We start from the raw sequence: 20,828 nt of genomic DNA on the forward strand, positions 1-20,828 counted from the left end.
GAAGTATTGAATGAGGTTTATATATAAAGTATTTATATATGAAGTATTTATATTTGAAGTATTGAATGAGGTTTATATATAAAGTATTTACATATGAAGTATTTATATTTGAAGTATTGAATGAGGTTTATATATAAAGTATTTATACATGAAGTATTTATATTTGAAGTATTGAATGAGGTTTATATATAAAGTATTTATATATGAAGTATTTATATATAAAGTATTTATACATGAAGTATTTATATTTGAAGTATTGAATGAGGTTTATATATAAAGTATTTATACATGAAGTATTTATACATGAAGTATTTATATTTGAAGTTTTGAATGAGGTTTATATATAAAGTATTTATATATAAAGTATTTATACATGAAGTATTTATATTTGAAGTATTGAATGAGGTTTATATATAAAGTATTTATATATGAAGTATTTATACATGAAGTATTTATATTTGAAGTATTGAATGAGGTTTATATATAAAGTATTTATATATAAAGTATTTATACATGAAGTATTTATATTTGAAGTTTTGAATGAGGTTTATATGTAAAGTATTTATATATAAAGTATTTATACATGAAGTATTTATATTTGAAGTATTGAATGAGGTTCCTCACTCAGAGGTCGTCTCTGACGCACAGCTTCATGTTGAGGGCGGATCGTCTCGATGAATGAAAGTGTGATCTTCTCTTCATCAGCACGTTGTGAAGTTGATCTTGTCTGCAGCTTTGTGCATGTTCTAAATGAACACAGAACATTTAGCAGAAAGGTGTCACCTGCATCCCCTTCTAGCTTCTTCATGAAACCAAACATACCCTTTGTCCAAAAGAGACCCTTCAACTCTGTCACTCACAACTATTCAGTTTGTGCAGATGCTAGCTCTCTGTAGCTACATCGTACCAATTACCCAGCATGAGTGATAGGCGGTGGCGTGGAGGGCTTAGGCATACACCGGGGTCACTGATGCTACGTCTCAATTAACCACACAGCTACACATGGGCTCTGCCGTGGCCCTTATCTCGTATTTATGGAATAACACAGAGACAAACACAAGCGCACTGTCAAGAGGCGAGACCCACAAGGTCGGCCGTAGTTACTGCTGTATATGTGCAGCTGCTGCACAGGGACAGGAAACTCTACAGAGAAGTAGAATTGGAAAACGTTAGCTCTCGGAACCTATACAGCTGAGCTTCAGCTTCTTTCCTTGTTAGGTGTCTTGATTTATGGAGCAACCTACAGATGGGTTTCTGTCTTCAAGTTGAAAAAGTTAACTTTTCTGCTGCACAAAACCACAAAGTCTCAAACACACGAGTAGTTTTGAATCCATCTCCTGTGTTATTGGATATCTTAAATGACATTTGTTTTCTTCCTGAGACTTAGAAGATCAGCATCATTTTCATGTCTGTTGAATATGAAGCTGGAGCAGGAGATGTTGAGCTTAGCTTAGCATAAAGAGAGCGAGCGCTCCCAGCTAGCCTGGCTGAAACTAAAAAAATGTAAAAGCTTGTGCGAAATGAACTAAATCAGCTCGTTTAAAGCTCATTAACACGTCATCTTCTCTTCTCACCTTATTTTAATCTATTTTATTGAAATCTTTATAAAATCAAAACAGGTGCAACTGTACAAGAATGAGAGAAGCCATCTTTAAATCCCCCCCCCCCCCCCCCCCCCCCTTGTTTCAGGTGGAGCCTCTCCCAGCATGCATTGGGGGAGAGGTGGGCCCAGTACATCATAGGGCTTGTATTAGAATATTTAAATCACTTTTATGTGTGTGGAAATGTTGCTGATTGACAAAGTATATAACGTGCTCTGCAGTGAGCCCAGTGTCACATACTGTATGTCACTGCACCACACAGACACTTCACATCTTATCGTAGTAAACAACAGATGTTAACACCAATATAAAACTTTTTTTTTTGGCCATTTCAACTCTGAATAATCTCCATCCTGCACACGAGCCTCGACATAATGAGCTTCAGCAGATTCAGAATTGTAATCCATGTGCTAATGACCATGGCATTTTTGTCTTGCTTCATTATGGAGATTTAATGCAGACAGAGAGGCTTTCAAATCACTTTTTATGACAAGTGAAACGCAATCAAAGCTTGCATTAAGAGGTTCGTTAGGTGACTCTTAAGGCTTTGTGGGATCCAATTTGCATCTCGAATCCAAGAACTAACAGCGGAAAACACACAGCGTGCATACAGATCGCTCTCATTATGGGCGCTTCTCTCTTCCTGAATGTCCACAGATTATCATGGTGTCTGCACTTGACAAGAAAAGCTACACAACGTATGATAATGCGTAGCAATGCGAATAATATGAAAAACAAGGTCGAGAACCCATATTCTACTCGTGACGACAGTGTGCGGTGTGATTCCAAACGCTTTGTGAAGACTTAACGAGCTGCTATGCCACGAGCTTGTGATTGGATTCATATAGCTGCTCTCTAACACGCTCACTGTTGCCTCTCAGCAGCTATAAAAGGACCAAAGCTTACAGAGTGCAGAAATACATTACAGCTCCAGTGACAACTTGTTATGTTAAAAGGTGAGTTTGTACTTCAGTAAAGATATTTTTACACGTGGCAGAAACAAAGCGACTGTAACCTACATTATGTCAAGATGGAGCTAGTCTTTATGCAAAAACATACGTTAGACACATGTTAATGACACAAAGGGGCCGCAACAGACACACACTTTGCATTTCTGTTGATTCAGGTGGTTGAATGTGCTCAAATATAATTGTATGATCATCTTTGTTCATTTCTTTGCAGGTGACAAATCAGAAAACACACACAAGGACAAAGACAGGTGGATTTTCTGAGGCTCTATGTTTTTTTTAGCTCTTTTAATGAAAACAACTTCTAACTTTTTCCCAAAAATGGCATCATGAGAGTAAAGCTGCAGAGCTGGGTGATGATCCTGTGTGGCTTCATTTCTATCAGCAACTTCTTTTGATTCATTTTTCCTTATAAGAATGTTTGTTATAGCCGCTTTAACTCAAATGACAATGTTTCCTGATGTATTCTTCTCATATGTTCATGCTGCACTGCGTCTTTGAAGATTTGGATTGTCATAGAGCAGCTTCACATTTCATTTCGTGTGTGTGTGTGTGTGTGTGAATGGTTATCACTGAGCTGATGTGCACCTTGTATGGAGCCTCTGACTCTGTACCATGTATTTAGTGAAAGATACAAAGATCCACTGTGTGTAATTCACAATAAACTAAACTACTGAGAAATGCAGCACCAACAAATAAAGGAACATTTCCCAATAGATGACTGGTAGTTCCTAGTTTGGCATCTCTACTATTAACAGCACTCGACTGCTTTCAGGGTTTAAGTCATTAAAACACACATTTTTATTTGCACATCTACCCGATTAAAGGGGAACCTGAGACACTGCAGCAGGTGACCTTCTGCCTCGCAGCAGCACCGAGCGGAGAGCACAGGAGGGAAAGTATTCTGTCTTAAACTGGCCTTGACAGGTCGGACTTTTCAAAAGCAAGAAAAAGCACTTTCCTGATGAAACGCAGCGAGAGAGAAAAGAACAAAGCCGGTGGAGCTTTTCTTTTATTTGAATCCATGTTCTACCAAAAGACACAACTCAGGACAACAACATGTGATGTTCTCCATTTACTCTTCAACATTTCTCCCCCCCAAGTCATATAAGTGCTATCGAGGATACTGTACCTTTGAAGTATAATAGACCCAGGGATAGCTGTAATGCTGCAGAATGTGCCACAGTGCAGTTACACCCGCAGTGATATACAGACCTGTCAGGAAAATCACCCAAATCAGGTCAGATTTGCACTCAAGGCAAATGGACAACTCTGGCCCAGACAGATTTAATCAGCGTCTGATTTACAACCTCTACCCACTTAATGTCCCGGTGCCACGTCCCACATCATACACTCATTTGTTTTCCTATCAAAGAACTACAATAAATCTGCGGAGAAAAAGGGAACATTTGGGATTGAAGGGTTTTTTTTCTTGTCTGCTCTCAACCCGCCTACACCGGGTAATGGCCATGAAATGGGGCAGAGAGTGATAGTAAAAGGAAATCTAATATTATTGTGCCAAACACAGCCGTGCAACCGGGCATACGGCACAGTATTATAGTGTTATGGTATACGCACCTGGATTCTGACGTGTGATAACCAGCAGTTACTGAGAGCCTGAAACTGCTACATTGTCCCGACAGCAGGCGGATTAGTTCCAAACATTTCCACAATAAACATTGGATTTTGTTTTCATGCTCTACTTGTTAGTGGACACTTTGAAGCCCAAAGCACAGAATACAAAATTGCATGAACACACGTTTTTAAAGTAAACATCGGAGCACAGAACTCTTAGAAAGGTCGGCAGGTGCGACTGGAAGCTGTAGAAGAGTCAATGATGAACTTTGAACCTCAGCTTTGAAGCCAACATTTACAGAAAGCGTGCAACAACATAGTTACTTCATGATGTCCACTTGCAGGAATGCTTAGACATGTGATGTCTGTACAGCACATATTAAGTTAGAGATAAGCTTAGCTTAGCATAGAGACTGTAACCAGCTCATAATGCTCCGCGCTCTGTCCAAAGGGTTAACAGGGAGTTGTGAGCAGAACTGAAGTGACGTCCCGAACCTGCAGATTTTATTACCTGCACATAACTACTTTATGTTTTTGTAAATGAGATATAATTCAATTCAATCATTGTTATTATATTTATATAGTCCCATATCATAGCAGAATAGAGAGCTGCAGGCAAGCTGTGTTTCCAGCCTTTACGTTGAGCTGCGTGAACAGATTTGTTCATCTTCTAATATAACTCAAATAAGCGTATTTTCCAAGGTGTCAAGCTGTTCCGTTTTTATTTCCTGTTATCACAAAATGATCATTATGTGGTCGCCAGAATTCTTTGCGAAAAACATTATTTTACGATATTTTTATGATCATAAGGAAACGTTTTATTTGATGATCTTGAGAAATGAAGCATGTTACAAAAAACATCTTCAGGACCTTCTAATGCCTCACATCACACCCAACATGAACACACACACACACACACACACACACACACACACACACACACACCTGGATTCACATCAGTAACAAAGAAAACAGCGACTAAATGGACATGAATGCTGCAGGTCTGCAAGCTGCTCCATTGTTTGAGCTTTAATCAGCTGTGCGGCTGCTGTGACCCAAAACCCTTCTGTGTCCTAATGAAAAGTCCATTTGGACGACGAGCAATGTTGCGTCCTCCTCTCGTGTGGGCTTATAAAACGAGGGTCTACACGGGGGGATTGAGGAACACTTGTCCTCCATTCTCAAATGAGATGAAAGAGACCATGGCGTTGCATCAGATTAAACATTCACAGCAGTCATTAGGGAATCAACAGACATCGCATGAAATACTACAGTGAAAAAGAAACGGCGAGCGTCCTGGAAGTGAATTTATGCCATTAGGGATGGAGATGGACTCAGAGATGGACTCGATTCAAGTGTGTCGGTCAGAAATGAATACAACGCAATTTAAATTTCAAATAAAGCTGTGGCACTACTAACTATCATCAAGTCACACGATGCTTATTCCGCTTGGAGGCTTAATATATCTATGGCTACTTCAGCAGGATAGACTCATGGGAAATAAACTCAGTGGCTTCATAAGCGTTTCTCCTCCTCATGGCAGTCTGTTGGAATCACTCTCCATTCTGAAATAAGGTCATTATGGGCTGTTCTTGTGAGGGCACGATGGGGCATGTGTGAGTGGGTGCTGTCTTTATCTCATAAATACAACCCTGAGCAAGCTGCACAACATTCAGAGGCCTGTAAAGGCCACACAACGTTTCATTGTGTTTATGGTTTATAACTTAAACTTAAAGAATTAATTCATTTACATGCAGCCTCGCTGATTCTTTACGCACCAATTCCAGTTTTTGGGAACAACACAGAGGCTGTGTTTACTTACACGAGGAGAATATACATTGTGCATGTTATTCAAGCACTCCTCTGCTCACCTGTGAGAACATTTCAGTGTCTATTCATCCTTATTTCCCTGCTAACCTACAGACCAATGAATTCACATTTCTCCAGCCACCTTTTTGTGTGTGTTTCATGCTGAAATCGATGCACCCTTAGTGGGCTTTGAAAGGTTGATGATGCAGAAACACAATTGATCCATTAATAAAACAGTTGAGTCCAATCCATACTGAACAAGAGAAAGAACATTTGGCTGCATTCACTGGCACACACACACACACACACACACACACACACACACACACACACACACTGGACACTATTTTTTGTATCTGGTGGGCTAAGAAAATTCTTGAATAATACATAAAAGGTCAATGATAATAAGATGTCCTGTCGATGTACGTTTATTGAAGTAATTGCACTTGTTCCATCTCCTCACCAAGCGTCTCTCCCCCCCCCCCACCTGCCTCATCGACCCTCTCTGTGTGTCTCTGTCTTGCTCTCCTGTACGGGCCCAGAGGCTGAGCAGAATCCCTCTGGTCATGATTATACGCCATAGTCCAATAAATGTTCTTGACATATTCAAACAACTACCATCAGCCATCACAACATAAAGTATGAAACTAAAAGCAGAAATGTCCCTTAGTGCAGTAAAAGTATACGCATTAGGAATGTCTAATCTTTTGGTTATTAGTTAGCAAGACGCCAGCGTTAGTTTCAGCAGATATCTTTGAGCTACATTAGCGAGTGTCAAGCTAATGTTTTTAAGAGCGTGTTATCACTGAGCGGTTTACACTGGAAAAATATGTGAAATACACAATATGTTGGTCATATTTATAGAGGTCAATGCTAAGATTATCTCAGGCGGGATTTCTGTCTTAACTGACTGACAGGAAATGTGCACGGCTTGAGAGGGAGATGAGATGACGTGCAGCAGAGGTCCATTAGTGCATGAGTAGGCTACATTATGCTACATTGTGCTACATTATGCTACATTGTGCTACATTGTGCTACATTGTGCTACATTGTGCTACATTGTGCTACATTGTGCTACATTATGCTACATTGTGCTACATTGTGCTACATTATGCTACATTGTGCTACATTATGCTACATTGTGCTACATTGTGCTACATTGTGCTACATTATGCTACATGATTATGCAAAGTATTGAGCAAGGTGATGTTTAAGATGAAAACTATCAAACTATGAAGCATCAAGCTTGGTAGATATATCAGGCCGGCTCGGTATGTTGCCAGCTTTAGTAGTTAGCGTTGAAACTGGCGGCACACTATTCACTTGTTCCATTTTAAATCCTTTAGTATTGTACATTTTGTTCTGAAAGAAGTATAAAAAATAATAGAAATATGTTTTGAAATTTACAAAGGATCATAGTAATGCAACATTATTAAAATATGTCAATAACTTAAGCACTAAGCTCTAGACCACAGGCACCACAAGATGTCACCATTTGATGTCATAATGAAAATGTCTGAGGACTGTTGTAGTGCTTGTCCAATTTTCCCTCAGCTCCACGTAAGTGCTCTTAATGTCTGAAGTATGAGATGTGGACAGCATGTCTGGCTTCTGCCTGAAAATAAAAAATCTGGATCGCAGGAGGTCTCTTCAAGCCGGAGCAGAGAAAGTAAATTGTGAGAGGCTTCAGCCCTCTTAAGACACCGCATGGTGGGAGGTCCATTTTCTCTCAATCTCCCCTCTCTCCACAGGGTGTGTGTGTGTGTGTGTGTGTGTGTGTGTGTGTGTGTGTGTGTGTGTGTGTGTGTGTGTGTGTGTGTGTGTGTGTGTGGGTCACAGGCAGGTGGTAGAGTCACTTCACATTGTCAGATCCTTCCACAGATTAAAGACAGAACTTGAGCGTTTTCTTGTTTCACTCGCCGACACTCATCAGAATGATAGGAAGTAAAGGAACACATCCATGTAGTCATGGCCTAGTAATATAGAGAACGCAGACTTCAGCCAAGACCATGTCCTTTCTCGCAATGTAACAAGTGAAAAGTAATTTGTGCCCACTGATTCAGATCTGCTCCAGAACGTAACGGGTTCTTCCTCGGCCCACGCTTCACCCTTCCACCAAGTTTCATTAAAATCAGGCCGGTAGTTTTCCCGTAATCTTGCAGACGAACAGACAAACAAACCGAGCTGAATAAACATAACCTCCTCGGTGGAGGTAAGACATAAGTAAATCCTCTGACAGCTTGTATCTCACAGCAATACTGTTCATAAACCATCTTTACGCTATTTATTCAATCGTTAGTAAAGCATGTTGGTTCTGTTCCAGTAGCATCTTAGCACACTTAGTAACTAGAGATGATGTAAACATTTTAACATTAATCATTTAAACTGTGTGAAGTGTGAATAAATGAGGTAGTAGGGTTAGGACATGAGAGGTTAATTAAATATCACAATAAGTCTTATATCGTATGAAATAATGAATACAGTCTCATTCAACAATGCATGGACGCTCCCTTCTGCAGCCATACACAGAAGGTATGTTTAGAGATATACAGACACACACTGTAGCTGCACCGTCAGACACAAACACACAGATACAAGCGTATACTCTCTGTTATGTGTGTGTTGGGGTGGGGGGGGGCTATCACAGTGTTCCAGATATAGAAGTCTCTTGGTCTCTGGAGAGGCCATCAAGTGCCTCCTTTGACTCTGCCCACTCTCGCTGATGAACCAGACGTCTTTGTTCCTTCACATGGCTTGAATTGAATATGACGTACTGTAAACACGTTGTTTATGCTGCTATTAGACACGCCGGTAGAGAATGTTTTACACCAAAGTTGGCGAATAGCTTGTGATGATATCGGAGCGTTTAGCAGGTAAAGAGGGAAATATTTCTCTGAGTTGGTAGAGACCAAAACCGAGCTAAAAGAAGAGTGACAGTTGATGCAGGTTTAACTAAGAAGTTCTACAAAATAATCCTAACAGACTTCAACAACAGAAGGCTGTGGACGTTACAGTCACATGGTATCAATTCTTTGCCACTTTGAAATTGATCCAAACAAACTATGAACATGTGCGGGGGTCATGGATGTAACGTTGGCACGCCGTTGGTGCAGCTCTACTTCTTGGTCCTCTGGTCGGAGGACAGACTGACGCTGCAGTGACACTATCACTATCGCCTCTAGAGGAACACGTGGTATTACAAGACAGGACGAGCCGAGGCTAGTCAGTTAGCATGCTAACTTCAGCAGACATCTCTTCACACACTGTTGATAATCAAATGTCTGTCCACATTGCACCTTTAAGTGTAGTACAGAATACGGTATAACGTGCACATGATGAGCATAACACTCTCTGCATAACTTTAGCGCTCACAGCCTCTGTAGAGGCTTCGGTCTCAGAGGGGGAAAAGCTGGCCGCAGGTTCCCAGCAGTGCGTTGTGGGGCGTTTGGGTCTGAAGGCTGGGCCTTTGTGCAGAGGGCTCGAGGGCAGTGGAGTGTGGCTCTTTTTTTTAGAGTTTGATTTATAATTGAAAGCTGTGTTTACATCAGCTCTCCGGCCCCCGTAAGCACAGAGAGCAGTTCAAAGCCCGATGAAGGACGAACCCCGAAATTGAACCCATTAAAGTTGGAATTTTTTAGGGAAATTGGAGGAAGGGCCGAAGGTTGGGCCGGTCAGAGAGCGTGGTGTTTACATCCGATTGTACATCACTGTGTGCACTGGTGCTACTCTGAAAGGAGGCCAAGGAAATGTTAAATCACATCTGACAGCTGAGAAATCGACCACGTCCTGGCTCCGACACTTGTGTGTTGGGAAGTTGGGAGACTCTGGAAGCTAATGAGCAATCATTCCAGTTGGTCTACTTTGTGTAATTACATACACAGACTGGCCATGTGGGGACATGCTGCATACAGCGACAATGATTGTAAGTTTGTCTCTTTAATGCCTGCCAGTATCAAAGTGTCATCTGTTAGTGCATTGTGTTGCAGGACGATACAGACAAATATGTAAATATCAACACAACAAAGGTTAGCGGAAAACTCATGCAGTCAAATTACTGTCATTAATACAAAGTTTATTTCTTTATTAAATGGGAATGTCAATTCATAATTCCAAAAAACTGGTAAAACTGATTCAAAAACTTCCAGTTAATATTTACAAAGACACGAAACTCTGGCAGAAATCACAACCCGAAGACTCTTTGTTGTCATCAAGACACAATTTCCTTCGTTCCAAAACTCCTCACAGACGATTACACACAAACTGAATGTTGCTATTTCAGAAGTGAAACGTTCCAGATTGCTAATTAGCGATAATAATATTCAGTGCTTTGACTTTCATGCAGGCAATCACTTCCTCGGAGTGGGCGTCCCCTTGCTCCAAATGGTGCACGTCTTAATTTGGAATTAAAGTTGTGGTATTTTTGATCCTGATTGTGAGACGGACTCTGTTTACTAATCAGTCGGCTGTTTATGCTTCTGCACTTCTCCTAACAAGTATCACCAGTTGGGGGGAGGACACAATAACCTGTATGCTTGTAATGTAGTTTCCTGTGCAAATAATGATCAATTTATGAGATTATAAAGTATTCATGAATGTTTCCGTCTCCATTACCTGTGTTGCTGTGTGGAAACATTCATAATGAAGGTTTAAACAGCTCTCATCCCCGACCATGTAATGCCTGACATCCATGTCTAATTTATAGTGACGCATATTGTACTCTCTTTTTCCACCTGTCTCTCTAACTGCAGTAAACTTTGTATAATTTTGCATTCATCCCACTGTTGTGTAACAATAATGACCCCGAGTCCAGACTCCCCCATGGGCTCCTGGAAATATTGCATTTAATTAAATTGTGTTTTTGCAGCAATATTATTTATTTAAATGCTTCACTAAATTGTCTCTAAACCATGTAATGGCTTTCCAGCTGCTATGAAAGCCTCAGCAGTGCCATTAGAGGCACAATCAGAAAGTTGTGCCCACAGGACAACAGTGGTTCTCCTCATTTAGGATGCAGCGCATGTCTGAACTCTAAATCGGAGACATTACGGCCAGTTTGTGCACGAATGCTGATGTTTGTAAGAAAGGAGGAACAGCTGGGAGACATTTCTCCAATAATGCTTTATGTTATTTTAATTGTAAACATTGACAATGGGGTCTGAGAGTAAATATCACAACATGCACAAGAGGGAGTGTCGTGAAAACCAGTCTGCTGTGGATCCACCTCTTCGTCACGAATAAATCCGGACACATAAGGTGTCACAAACTCAGAGGTTAAGTTTCCTGTTTGTATCAAAAGAGAAGAGGTTTGCTAGTATTTATTGAGCCGTCCTGAAGTGCAGGAATAACATGTACGTTCTTAAAATGTGTGGCATTTCCCTTTAAAGGCTCGGGGGCTTTGTCAAACCCAGTTCAATTCCTGAGGTTGAGCAGAGAGCGCCACCAAGTGGTCACCCTGCGCTACACCACTGCTCGTTTTCTTCTTTGTTTCTTTTGTTGTGATTGTTCAAGCAGCTTTGAGATGTTATTAATATTACAAACAGTAGGTAGTGTGTTGTATCATTATGTGTTTTTGTTTGTCATTTGGGGGCCAAATAATAAAACATGTAATATAATACTCTCCTTGTCTGCTGTAAATTCATTCCAGCAACACCTTCATATATTTAGAATGAATGAGTCATTTAAAGCATGAATACTGTTTTACATACCAATATTGTAAAATATATGGTATAAATAAATGCTTTTTTTATTTTGTCATCCGAGGAAAAACAACAACAGTTAAAAATCGTATAAATTAATTGAGTTTTTAAGTATATGATGAAGTGTTTAACACTGCTGGTCGGTATCGTCCACACAAACTGAAAGCACACGCCCACATCTTTACATTCTGTCTTCACCTTCTGTCTTTGTGTTTTCCTTTTGGTAGAAGATCTCCGTCATGAACTGAAGCTCTGCCTTGACGCTGTAGCAGTCGGGCCTCGCTCGGATGTGACCCAGCACTTCTCTGAGATCTCTTTGCTTCCTGTCCATCAGAAGGACGGAGCAGCCGAAGGGGCTGAGGAGCTCCTCTCTCTCCAGAGCCAGCAGGTCTGGAAGGTACTGCTGGGGGTCGTGGTCCATCAGCACCAGCTTGAGACCCTCACTGGTCCCGTGATTAAGATCAAGAAATGAACGCAAAGTCGGGATGGCCTCAGCTGAGCTGGATGTCAACACCTGGAACTGCAGAGAATCAGAAGAGCACAGGAAGAGAGGTTCGAATCCCTCAGTTCAATGATGTAATACATTTGCTACTTTTCCTTTTTAATTATTTATTATATTTGCTATTTAACCAGGAGTAAGAGACATCACTGGGAAAGACCGGCAGCAGCACGAAGAACATGGCAAGAAAACAGACATAATTCAATTTAAAATGAAAAGAAAGAACAAATTACAGAATTATAAGACACAACTCATTCTTCAACAGATGTGCCTTCTTCTCTTTTGGGCTTGTTTCTAAAATAAAAACTCAATTTCACCAGAATATGAGTCTTAAAGGAGAGAAAATCATCCATTATACTTTAGTAAAGTTAAAAGTTCATTTCCCCTGGGTGTACCTGGGAGTGATTGAAGCCAGCCACCAGTATGATTTCCTCCCCGAGCTCTGCAGTGAGAGGGTCCAGCTCCACTGTGATCAGCCTGCCAGCAGGGGGCAGCAGACGCAGCAGGCGGACAGAAGTGTAGCCACAGTGCATCCCCAGCTCCAACACCCTGGAGGGACGCATGCGCCTCACCACGTCATCCAATGCCTCACCTGGCAGAGAGGACAGGAACAGCTGATTTCTTTATGGGCCTGATGATGACTTGACATTTCCTTTTCATGTCTGACTAATTATTGACTTGAACACTGATTGTGTTATTTGTACATAGAGCGTGATTAGTTTTCCTGTGGACATGGACTTTCCAAACAGGAAGCATTAGTTTCCATAGCTAATTCATTCGATTAAATCACCTGTGGGCAGAATACAGTAAAAGTTAAGGGATATTCCTGATGTTTTGAACGTATCCACAGTGTTTCCTACAGTAGATGGCGGTTGGCACGCTCTGAGTTTGGATTTTATGTAAATGTATTTTAGCCCCCTAAAAGGAAGGCCCACTTAAAAAGATCAATATCAGTGTACGCTATTTTTAGAATATGTTGACTGCTTTACCTTGCTGTGAGACTAACTAACTAACTAACTAACTGAGACTGAGCTGTACAGTCTATGTTTCTGACAACGACCTGAAGCTGTTATCTCTGCTCTCGTCAAAGCCACCAGACTCCATTGAAAAAAACAGTAATTTTACCTTAAAGAACACGGGAGCTGCTTGTGTACCGGTGCCTCCATCGGTTACTTTGTTTGGGTTTTTCTGACTTTCCTGAATCTGAACTAACCAAAGTCACACAATAACACAAACTAACTAACTGATAAAAGCCGTGGTAGACCAGCAACTCCCGTGGTCCGTGAGGTAAAATTACTGCTTTTGTCAATGGAGACTGGTGGCTTTGAATAGAGTGAAGATAACTGCTGCAGTTCCACATCGGTGAGGGTTGTCTGACGGCAAGGTAAAGCAATGAAAATATTCTAAATACACAATACACTGATATTGATTTTTTTAAGTGGGTCTTTCTTTTCGGGGGCTAAAATATGTGTTGCTGCTGCCCCCGTCCACAGCAGCACATAGCTTTGCTCCTGTGGGGTGAATCCTGTCTCTAAAGAGCGTGCCAACCGCCATCTACTGTACACACCGACTATAAATAAGATAGTTCCCCGCTTCAAAACACCCGAACTTCCTTTAAGTGGTGTATTATGAAAATAATGTGATGAACTTACAGCCCATAGATACTGAATACTAAATACTGAATTCCCAGCAGTTCATTTAAAGAAATCCTCTGTGAGATTTTAAATAGATATCCTGTGCACTGCTCACATAAAGACGCTGCCTTGTAACTTAATGCACTTGGTAATCAAAGGGATTCTAATACTGACCCATCTGTGGGCTGATGCAGAAGGAGGGGTGCGTGTCGGCGTAAAGGTCAAAGGTCTCCAGGACGCTGTGAGCTTTGCCATGGGTGCATTTGGAGAACACGAAGGCGTGGGTGCTCCTTACACACACTCTCCCTCGCAGCAGCCTCAGCGCCCAGGCCAGAGCTCGATGGCACAGCGCGGCAGCTTTGGCACGATAACGACCGGATACCAAGAGGATGGCAGGAAGCAGCGGGACAGAAACGACCACGAGCCACATTTCAGAGCTGCGAAGGAGACAGTGAGACCCGTTGAAACCTACGGATGAAAGGAACACAATCTGATATCAACACAGGAGTGTGTGTGTGACTGATTTTAAGAGAAAGCGTCACATTTGGTATCACATAGATTTCAGTTTTTGTAATTCTGATTGTCTTATCTGATCTTATTAAATCACGCCTCTGATTTCTGTTTGTGCAAGAAAAGTTACAGTATATAAAAATACAAAATGTTCTGGATGTTGGTACGCAGAAGTTGATTGTTCCCTGTTTCACACTTGATTCTACTTAAGTTTGTAAATATAGCTTTTTAACATTATGACTGCAGTTATTATGGAGATGCACCTCAAATTCTCAAAATACTAATGTTGGCATGAGCCCGTAGACACGCTTCAATTCCTAAATCATTACACCTTTTAAATGTAGGAAACTATAAGTCATGAGAGGCAGAGAGACTTATTTAATTTCCAATTAAATACTACATCAAGTGTTTTCACTGAATACATAAATAGATCTTTGTGGTTCCATAAATAAAACTCGTTTTACAGGCACTGAAGATCATCAACAACCACAGGCAAGCTTTGGGAGACGCACCAAACATGACACAATGGAACAAATAGATCCTTTCTGCCAACATTTTATTAATATCAAGTTGTTTTTTGTAATACCTGTCCATGTTTTAATCTGATCCATCTTTATTAGGAGGCACTGTCCTTGATTTATAGCAACTGCATCTTTATCACAAAGTTACAACAATGTTCTTCAGTTTAAAGTTGGAAGAATGTGGATAATGAATATCCTTATAGCTTATAAAACATTTAAAAATGGACATTTTAACACGGATATTGGACAGATTTCAGAAGTAATAGCCTATTTGCAGTAGAGGTGTAATACTTGCCAAACCGCCCTGTTGCCCGTCCAGATAAAAGAGTGTGTCCTGTCACACACAGGTGGCATGTCACTGCTGGAAGTGAAGGTGAGCAGCATGGAGGAAACAGCCGGTCGACCGAAACACAAACCGGGATTTCCTCCTACACACAGATACTTTGGGAGGAAGTTCAAATGAAAGAAAACCACGAAAGTGTTTTTTGGTATCCAGGAAATCAAAGCCTGAGGAATAGAAAAGAGGAGTGGCGAGTGAGTACACAGCTTCAGTACAAATGAACACACAGCCAGCCTGAAGCGCCTCCTCCCAGCGTGAAGTGTTGCCGCATTATTCCACAAGAGGTCAGCAAAGATGTAAGAATATCACCAAGCTGTGGATTTCATTTAGGATAGTTTCATTAACTAATAGCTTTTTAATGTTGTTTGGTATATTGCGTTACACTAGTGATTATGTGTGTGTGTGTGTGTGTGTGTGTGTGTGTGTGTGTGTGTGTGTGTGTGTGTGTGTGTGTGTGTGTGACCTCTCCTTTTGAGGAATCTCCCTAATTGTGTCGATTTATTATGTTTTTTTTAAGTATAACATTTTATATTATGTTAGATGTTTTTTTTAAAGACTTCAGCAGCAAAACACTTGGTTTTAATCCCCAGAAATAACAACAACTAAAATGTATTTAGAGTGAATTGAATTTGAATGTACCATTAAGATAAAGATGGATTTTCTAATTCACTTTCGGGCTTTCTTTAAAACTAAATTAATGGAGCAAAACAGAAAACTTTTTCCACCCTAGCTATATATTATTAAATCAACCATTTCATTACGCCTATTAATCCTTCTGTATAGGCCTGATGGAGGAAAACTTAGTTTACTCAACTTTTTACTTTGTTACTTTTAATGTGTACCAGAATCAAACTGGTGGAAGTGCTAAGAAAATACATGAGTTAACACAGATAAAGACACTTTCTAAATAGCAGGCTATAATTGTGTTAATTGTTAATTGCCTCATCCTCATGATCAATGGCTAGAGAACAAAGTTGGCCCTTTGTTTTGGGCTGCCTTTGCTCTAAATCAGTGAACTCTCTGCTCTCTCAGTTGTTCCATATAGTGAAAGTGGGTATGAGATCCCCAGTGTGTTGCTGCCCTCATTGGCTGGTGGTGGAGCAGCGCTATTCTGTTTATTTTTGGCCATTGGAGTGGATCATACTGCGGCGTGCAAGTTGTCCTGTCAGTCCAGCTGCGTCAAGTCAGCCAGGGACAGCAAGACTACTACCGGAAGCAAAGCGGCTTTGTAACCAAAATAAGAGCCTTGCCAAATGGCTGGTGGAGTGCCAATGGGAATTAGCTACAGGTAACACCATTACAAGTTGTAAATAATGAAATTAGTTGTCATACGCTTCTTTCTTTTTTTAAACGTGGGTAGTTTAGGAAAACTTGTCTAGTTAACTGTCTGTCAAAAGGCAACTTTGAGAAACACTTACTTACTTAAAACATATTTCCAAATAAATTCCCAACAAATCCATCCAGTTTGAACAAAATAATAATAATTAGGCTGCACACTAACGAAGATTGTTATTTACACATGTTGAAGTTCCTCACTGTTTTGTTAAACAAGCATTGTTGAATTTTATTTATACCGCCAAAATAAAGTCACATTTACTTCCGGTTGCCATTAGTGTTGAGATTAAGCAAAAATGCTTAATGGTTTGAGCAAAACTGCTACTTGAAACACCGATTACATTGTGATTACATTATTCAAATACCATTTGAATATTTTTTATTTCAGTTGGATAAATGTTTTTTTGAGGAATCTGGAAATGTCTTCAAAACACCGGTAGGTTGTCTAAAAGTCTTAGAGAAATATACACCAATGTTTAGTCATGTGACTCCAATGTAATGCTAATTAGTCATCCGATAACGTTAATGTGAGTTCCCTTTAAAAGTATCCGATGTAAAAAGCGACGGTTAGGAAAAGCACAAAATGTAACCGTTAACGTTTAAACTTGGACCGTTGGACAGGCAAACGGTTTGCTAGCGTGACGTTATTAGCCGGCTAACGCTAGCGTGACGTTATTAGCCGGCTAACGCTAGCGTGACGTTATTAGCCGGCTAACGCTAGCGTGACGTTATTAGCCGGCTAACGCTAACGTTACTTTCTTATGTCTCTCCTGGACTTTTCCCATTTCCACCACCCTCAAATTAAAGGAGTCATTGCTAGTCTTTAATGTTTCAATGTGTAGTCTTATTTAACTCATACTTCTTAATGACATATTATCCAAGTTCATATAGCATGAGCTAAACTGTAACATTGCTAACTAACATCATAGGCTAATGAAGAAACTAAGCTAGTTTACGGCCAGTTTTCAGCTAGAGGATCCAAACTTCCTGGCATTTAAATTGTGTGACAGCAAGATTGTCGCTACACTTGAATAGTATTTGTGTTATACTTGAATGCCCCCCCAATTGTGCAGTATGTTCCTCTGACTAAAGCTTTTATTTTGAGCGGTCCCACCGGGATCTCTGCGAGTGACTCTGACTAGCTTGATGCTGGCTGTCTGCCCACAGACTCTAACAGGAGCGATACTGGAGAGCAGCAACTGGTTCGCTCGCCTCGCCGGTGCTGCTGCTGCTGCAACACCTACAACAGACGGAGGAGAAGAGGCTGACCAACACACTTCACGTCTGGTGGAATAACGCCGAACTGAGCTGCTTTTTACACATTTTAACAGGCTTTAATACTTTGAGAGCAGAGCTTCTTCGCCAATGGCAAGTCCGGTCACAGACATCGGACAGTCTCATCAGCATCACCCTGTGACTGAATCGGCCGCAGACTCCGCGTTTCAGGAGGCGCAGACATGGATAGAGGTGAGTCACGGAGCACACACATCACAGAGTCCAAATACTCTTTCAACTCCTCAGCACTTTGCTTTCCTTTTCGTGCAGGTGTTTTGTTGTCATTGTGTGGCCTTAGTTACCGGTTTGCAGTTTGTATTTGCAGCGACTTCTCCTTTAAACCGCAGTTTGATTTTATTGCTTCGTCACCTGTTGAAAGGCGACTAACTGCAGTTTAACCCAGATGAACTCTTCACAACAATATTCTTATGAAGTTCATGTGGGGCGGTTACAGTGTGCCTCTTGTCATTTTTCGCAAATATGTTGAATTTATTGGTATTTTAGTTTTCTGCAATATTACGTTTCTATAATAACTTGTGTCTGAAACGTGAATAACTGCATTATTACCCTCAAAATAAAAGTTGCATTCTTAATCTCTTATGGTATAGCCTAACTACAATAATACCATAATATCCTTAATAGGATATTGCACATAGTTGTGCTAGACTCTCCTAAATGTTGCAGCAGGCGTTTAGTTGTTTTTGGTGAGGGCCATTGTACAGTAGCTGTGGCTACTGTGAGGCCTGATTCGTGTTTGGCTGAAAACAATGAATGCATCATGTGGAATGGATTTTTGACTCACTGCGAGCCTGCTGAACAATAATCACACAAACAAGGTTTTGTTCTGGGAGAATTTCAATCATGACACTTGCCTGCCCCCATTGCATTTGACTTTGTCATCCTGCAGCGAGCTGTCCTCCTGTCAGCCTTCGAAACACCGATGACCGGCTGATTATCTGTTGCATGTTGGTGGAATGCAGTCACAGCTTTGCAGGTTTATGTAAAGGCTTAAAAATGTGATTTTTAGCCCACTGTGGCATGACGTGAGTGATCCAGTGTAGCCTGGGCGTTAGTAAGGATTATGGGGCCTCTGTACAGGAGAGGGCTGTTGGGCCAACCATACTCTTCCCTCATTTACATTTGACTAATAATTGACACTTTGAGCTCTGCCCTTTTTAATCTTGATTAGCTGTGACATTGGGCCAGTTCAGACGGGCATTAACACAAGTCTTTGTTGATCTGATCACAAGTGGACAGCTGTAATGCCGCGTTTCCACTGCATGGTATCTCGACTTACTTTTGGTACCAGGTGCTTCGTTTTCCACCGCGGATAGTACCACACAAAGACCTATCGGTAAATCATAGCCTACAGAAACATGTGAGTCCTTGTGTGCCAATGGCATACTTTTCTTTGCCTGGCGGTAGTATGTGTAATATGTTCAGATTTTCAGGTACATTGTACAAACCTTAAAATATAAGGTCCCCGGGGACCCCTGTGCCGCTGACAACGCCGCCTTTGCCAGGCAACCGTGGCGCACAGAGCTCCAGAGTGGTGGATATTAGAGTGGGAAGGTGACAGAGCGAAAACAGACAGTATGATAATAACATCAAGAGTCACTCTAAGTGGTTTCTGTGACAGGAAAAATACTTTCAAAATACTAATGTTCAATTTAAAGGTTCAATTTACAGAAATAATTATTATATTCAATTAAACATTTAAGTAATTTTTGTAAAAAAAAAAAGTTTTACTCACAAAATGATTAATTGAGACAAAAGTTTTGCAGAATAATCTATACTTCAAATAATTGTTTGATGTAGTCTTAATGAAGGTTATTTTTGTGGTCTGCACAGAGAAACCCCAACATATTGTATTTCCCACTTTCTCAGTTAGCATGAATATATTTGTTTTGTTTTTAGTTTTCAAACAAAACTAAGGATTCACCGAGCATCGGTATCAATCAGAGCCAATATTCACCTTGTTGACGGCCACCGGCCTACCGTATCTGCATGTATGACATTTGTGGCAGCATTGTATTGATCCAATGTTATTCTTATAGATCCCATGTTCGTAACCTAACTTGAATATCAGATCAACAGCAGAATGAAAATACAATTAACTACCTGAAACCAGATTTGTCTAAAGTTTTCCTTGTATATCACCTGCACCAAGAGTCTTTATAAAGCCAGTGTCAATATTGGTCTGCATGAGTCAGGGAAATATTAGATGGTGGTATGGGCTAATCCATATTGTTGAATCACCGCATGTTTATTTAGTCTTTATTGTTCCACCTTTCATCATGTATTGTGTTATTTAGCACATTTCTCATTGCTGCTACTTGACTGACTGCCTCTGTATCACCAATAAGACAATACAACCTTTTTTTATCCTCTGAAGAGTATATAAAATCTATTTTTTAATACTACATTATGTCTAGTTTGAGACGAGTACTTGTTGATATCTTACTGACAACTTGTTATATATATTCACGTGTAGCTATTACCATACTGTGTTTAAACTAATCCAAGTGTATCACATTTCAAAGCAGTGTTGAAAGTGACAGGTCTTCTTTTAGAGTGTCAGGCGACATTACAGGCCTATTTAGCAGCTCCAAAGTCCTTGGAGGCTCATATCAAGTCTTTAAAAAGCCACTACTGACCTAGAATCTCTGAAGCAGATCAGGGCTGAGAGCTGAAAAGGCGGGAGTGAACTGATACCACTCCTGTGTTGTTGTTCTTCTAACACCCTAACCCGCGGGGACTGATTTCATGACCCATACACACCTGATGACGGTCCTTCAGTCACCTCAGGGAAGCAGAGACGGGTCACAGGATCCTGACTGAACAGAACAACACAAAGCCTCAGTCAGCATCCCAACGGTCAGGGTTTGATGGCTTATGTTCAACTGCTGTGTGATATATGATGTCAGGACTTGAGGCTAGAGGTTATAACAACGGGTCCCCTGTTTGTCTCCAGCCAGCGTCCTGTGCTTTGTGCTGTTCACTTCGTCAGCCATACATATACATACTTCCTTGGTTGTCACTCTCTTTGTCCTCTCATTTGTTTG

At 40.7% G+C, this 20,828-nt stretch overlaps 2 protein-coding genes and 1 long non-coding RNA gene across 3 annotated transcripts in view; 2 read left to right on the top strand and 1 right to left on the bottom strand.

The window, feature by feature from the left end:
• The window catches only part of LOC115014938 (uncharacterized), a 103,628-nt gene extending 91,038 nt beyond the window's left edge, over positions 1 to 12,590 (top strand). Inside the window, exons 2-3 of the long non-coding RNA XR_003832958.1 lie at positions 11,877 to 12,201; positions 12,283 to 12,590. This is a non-coding gene — a long non-coding RNA (uncharacterized LOC115014938). The remainder of the gene's footprint in view (positions 1 to 11,876; positions 12,202 to 12,282) is intronic.
• On the bottom strand, positions 11,093 to 15,405 carry LOC115014936 (catechol O-methyltransferase-like). The gene is made up of 4 exons (XM_029442089.1): positions 15,109 to 15,405; positions 13,957 to 14,219; positions 12,544 to 12,740; positions 11,093 to 12,169 (listed from the first exon to the last, which is right to left on the bottom strand). The coding sequence occupies exons 1-4, from the start codon at positions 15,195 to 15,197 to the stop codon at positions 11,831 to 11,833; spliced, it is 888 nt and encodes a 295-aa protein (XP_029297949.1). The 5' UTR covers positions 15,198 to 15,405; the 3' UTR covers positions 11,093 to 11,830.
• A 1,382-nt stretch (positions 15,406 to 16,787) lies between these two features.
• LOC115014935 (LIM and calponin homology domains-containing protein 1-like) overlaps positions 16,788 to 20,828 on the top strand; it is an 82,286-nt gene continuing 78,245 nt past the window's right edge. Inside the window, 2 exon segments of the mRNA XM_029442088.1 lie at positions 16,788 to 16,924; positions 17,656 to 17,955. Coding sequence (XP_029297948.1) covers positions 17,854 to 17,955 — 102 coding nt within the window. The 5' untranslated portion in view covers positions 16,788 to 16,924; positions 17,656 to 17,853.

The sequence above is a fragment of the Cottoperca gobio genome, chromosome 10, assembly GCF_900634415.1.
Source record: "Cottoperca gobio chromosome 10, fCotGob3.1, whole genome shotgun sequence".
In the NCBI taxonomy this organism is placed as follows: domain Eukaryota; kingdom Metazoa; phylum Chordata; class Actinopteri; order Perciformes; family Bovichtidae; genus Cottoperca; species Cottoperca gobio.

Coding starts and splice junctions, on each gene's coding strand:
- LOC115014936 (XM_029442089.1), bottom strand. CDS start 15,197: ATGCTGCTCACCTTCACTTCCAGCAGTGACATGCCACCTGTGTGTGAC. Junction 14,220..15,108: donor ACGGGCAACAGGGCGGTTTG/GCAAGTATTACA, acceptor TCTCCTTCGCAG/CTCTGAAATGTGGCTCGTGG. Junction 12,741..13,956: donor CTGCATCAGCCCACAGATGG/GTCAGTATTAGA, acceptor CCTCTCTGCCAG/GTGAGGCATTGGATGACGTG.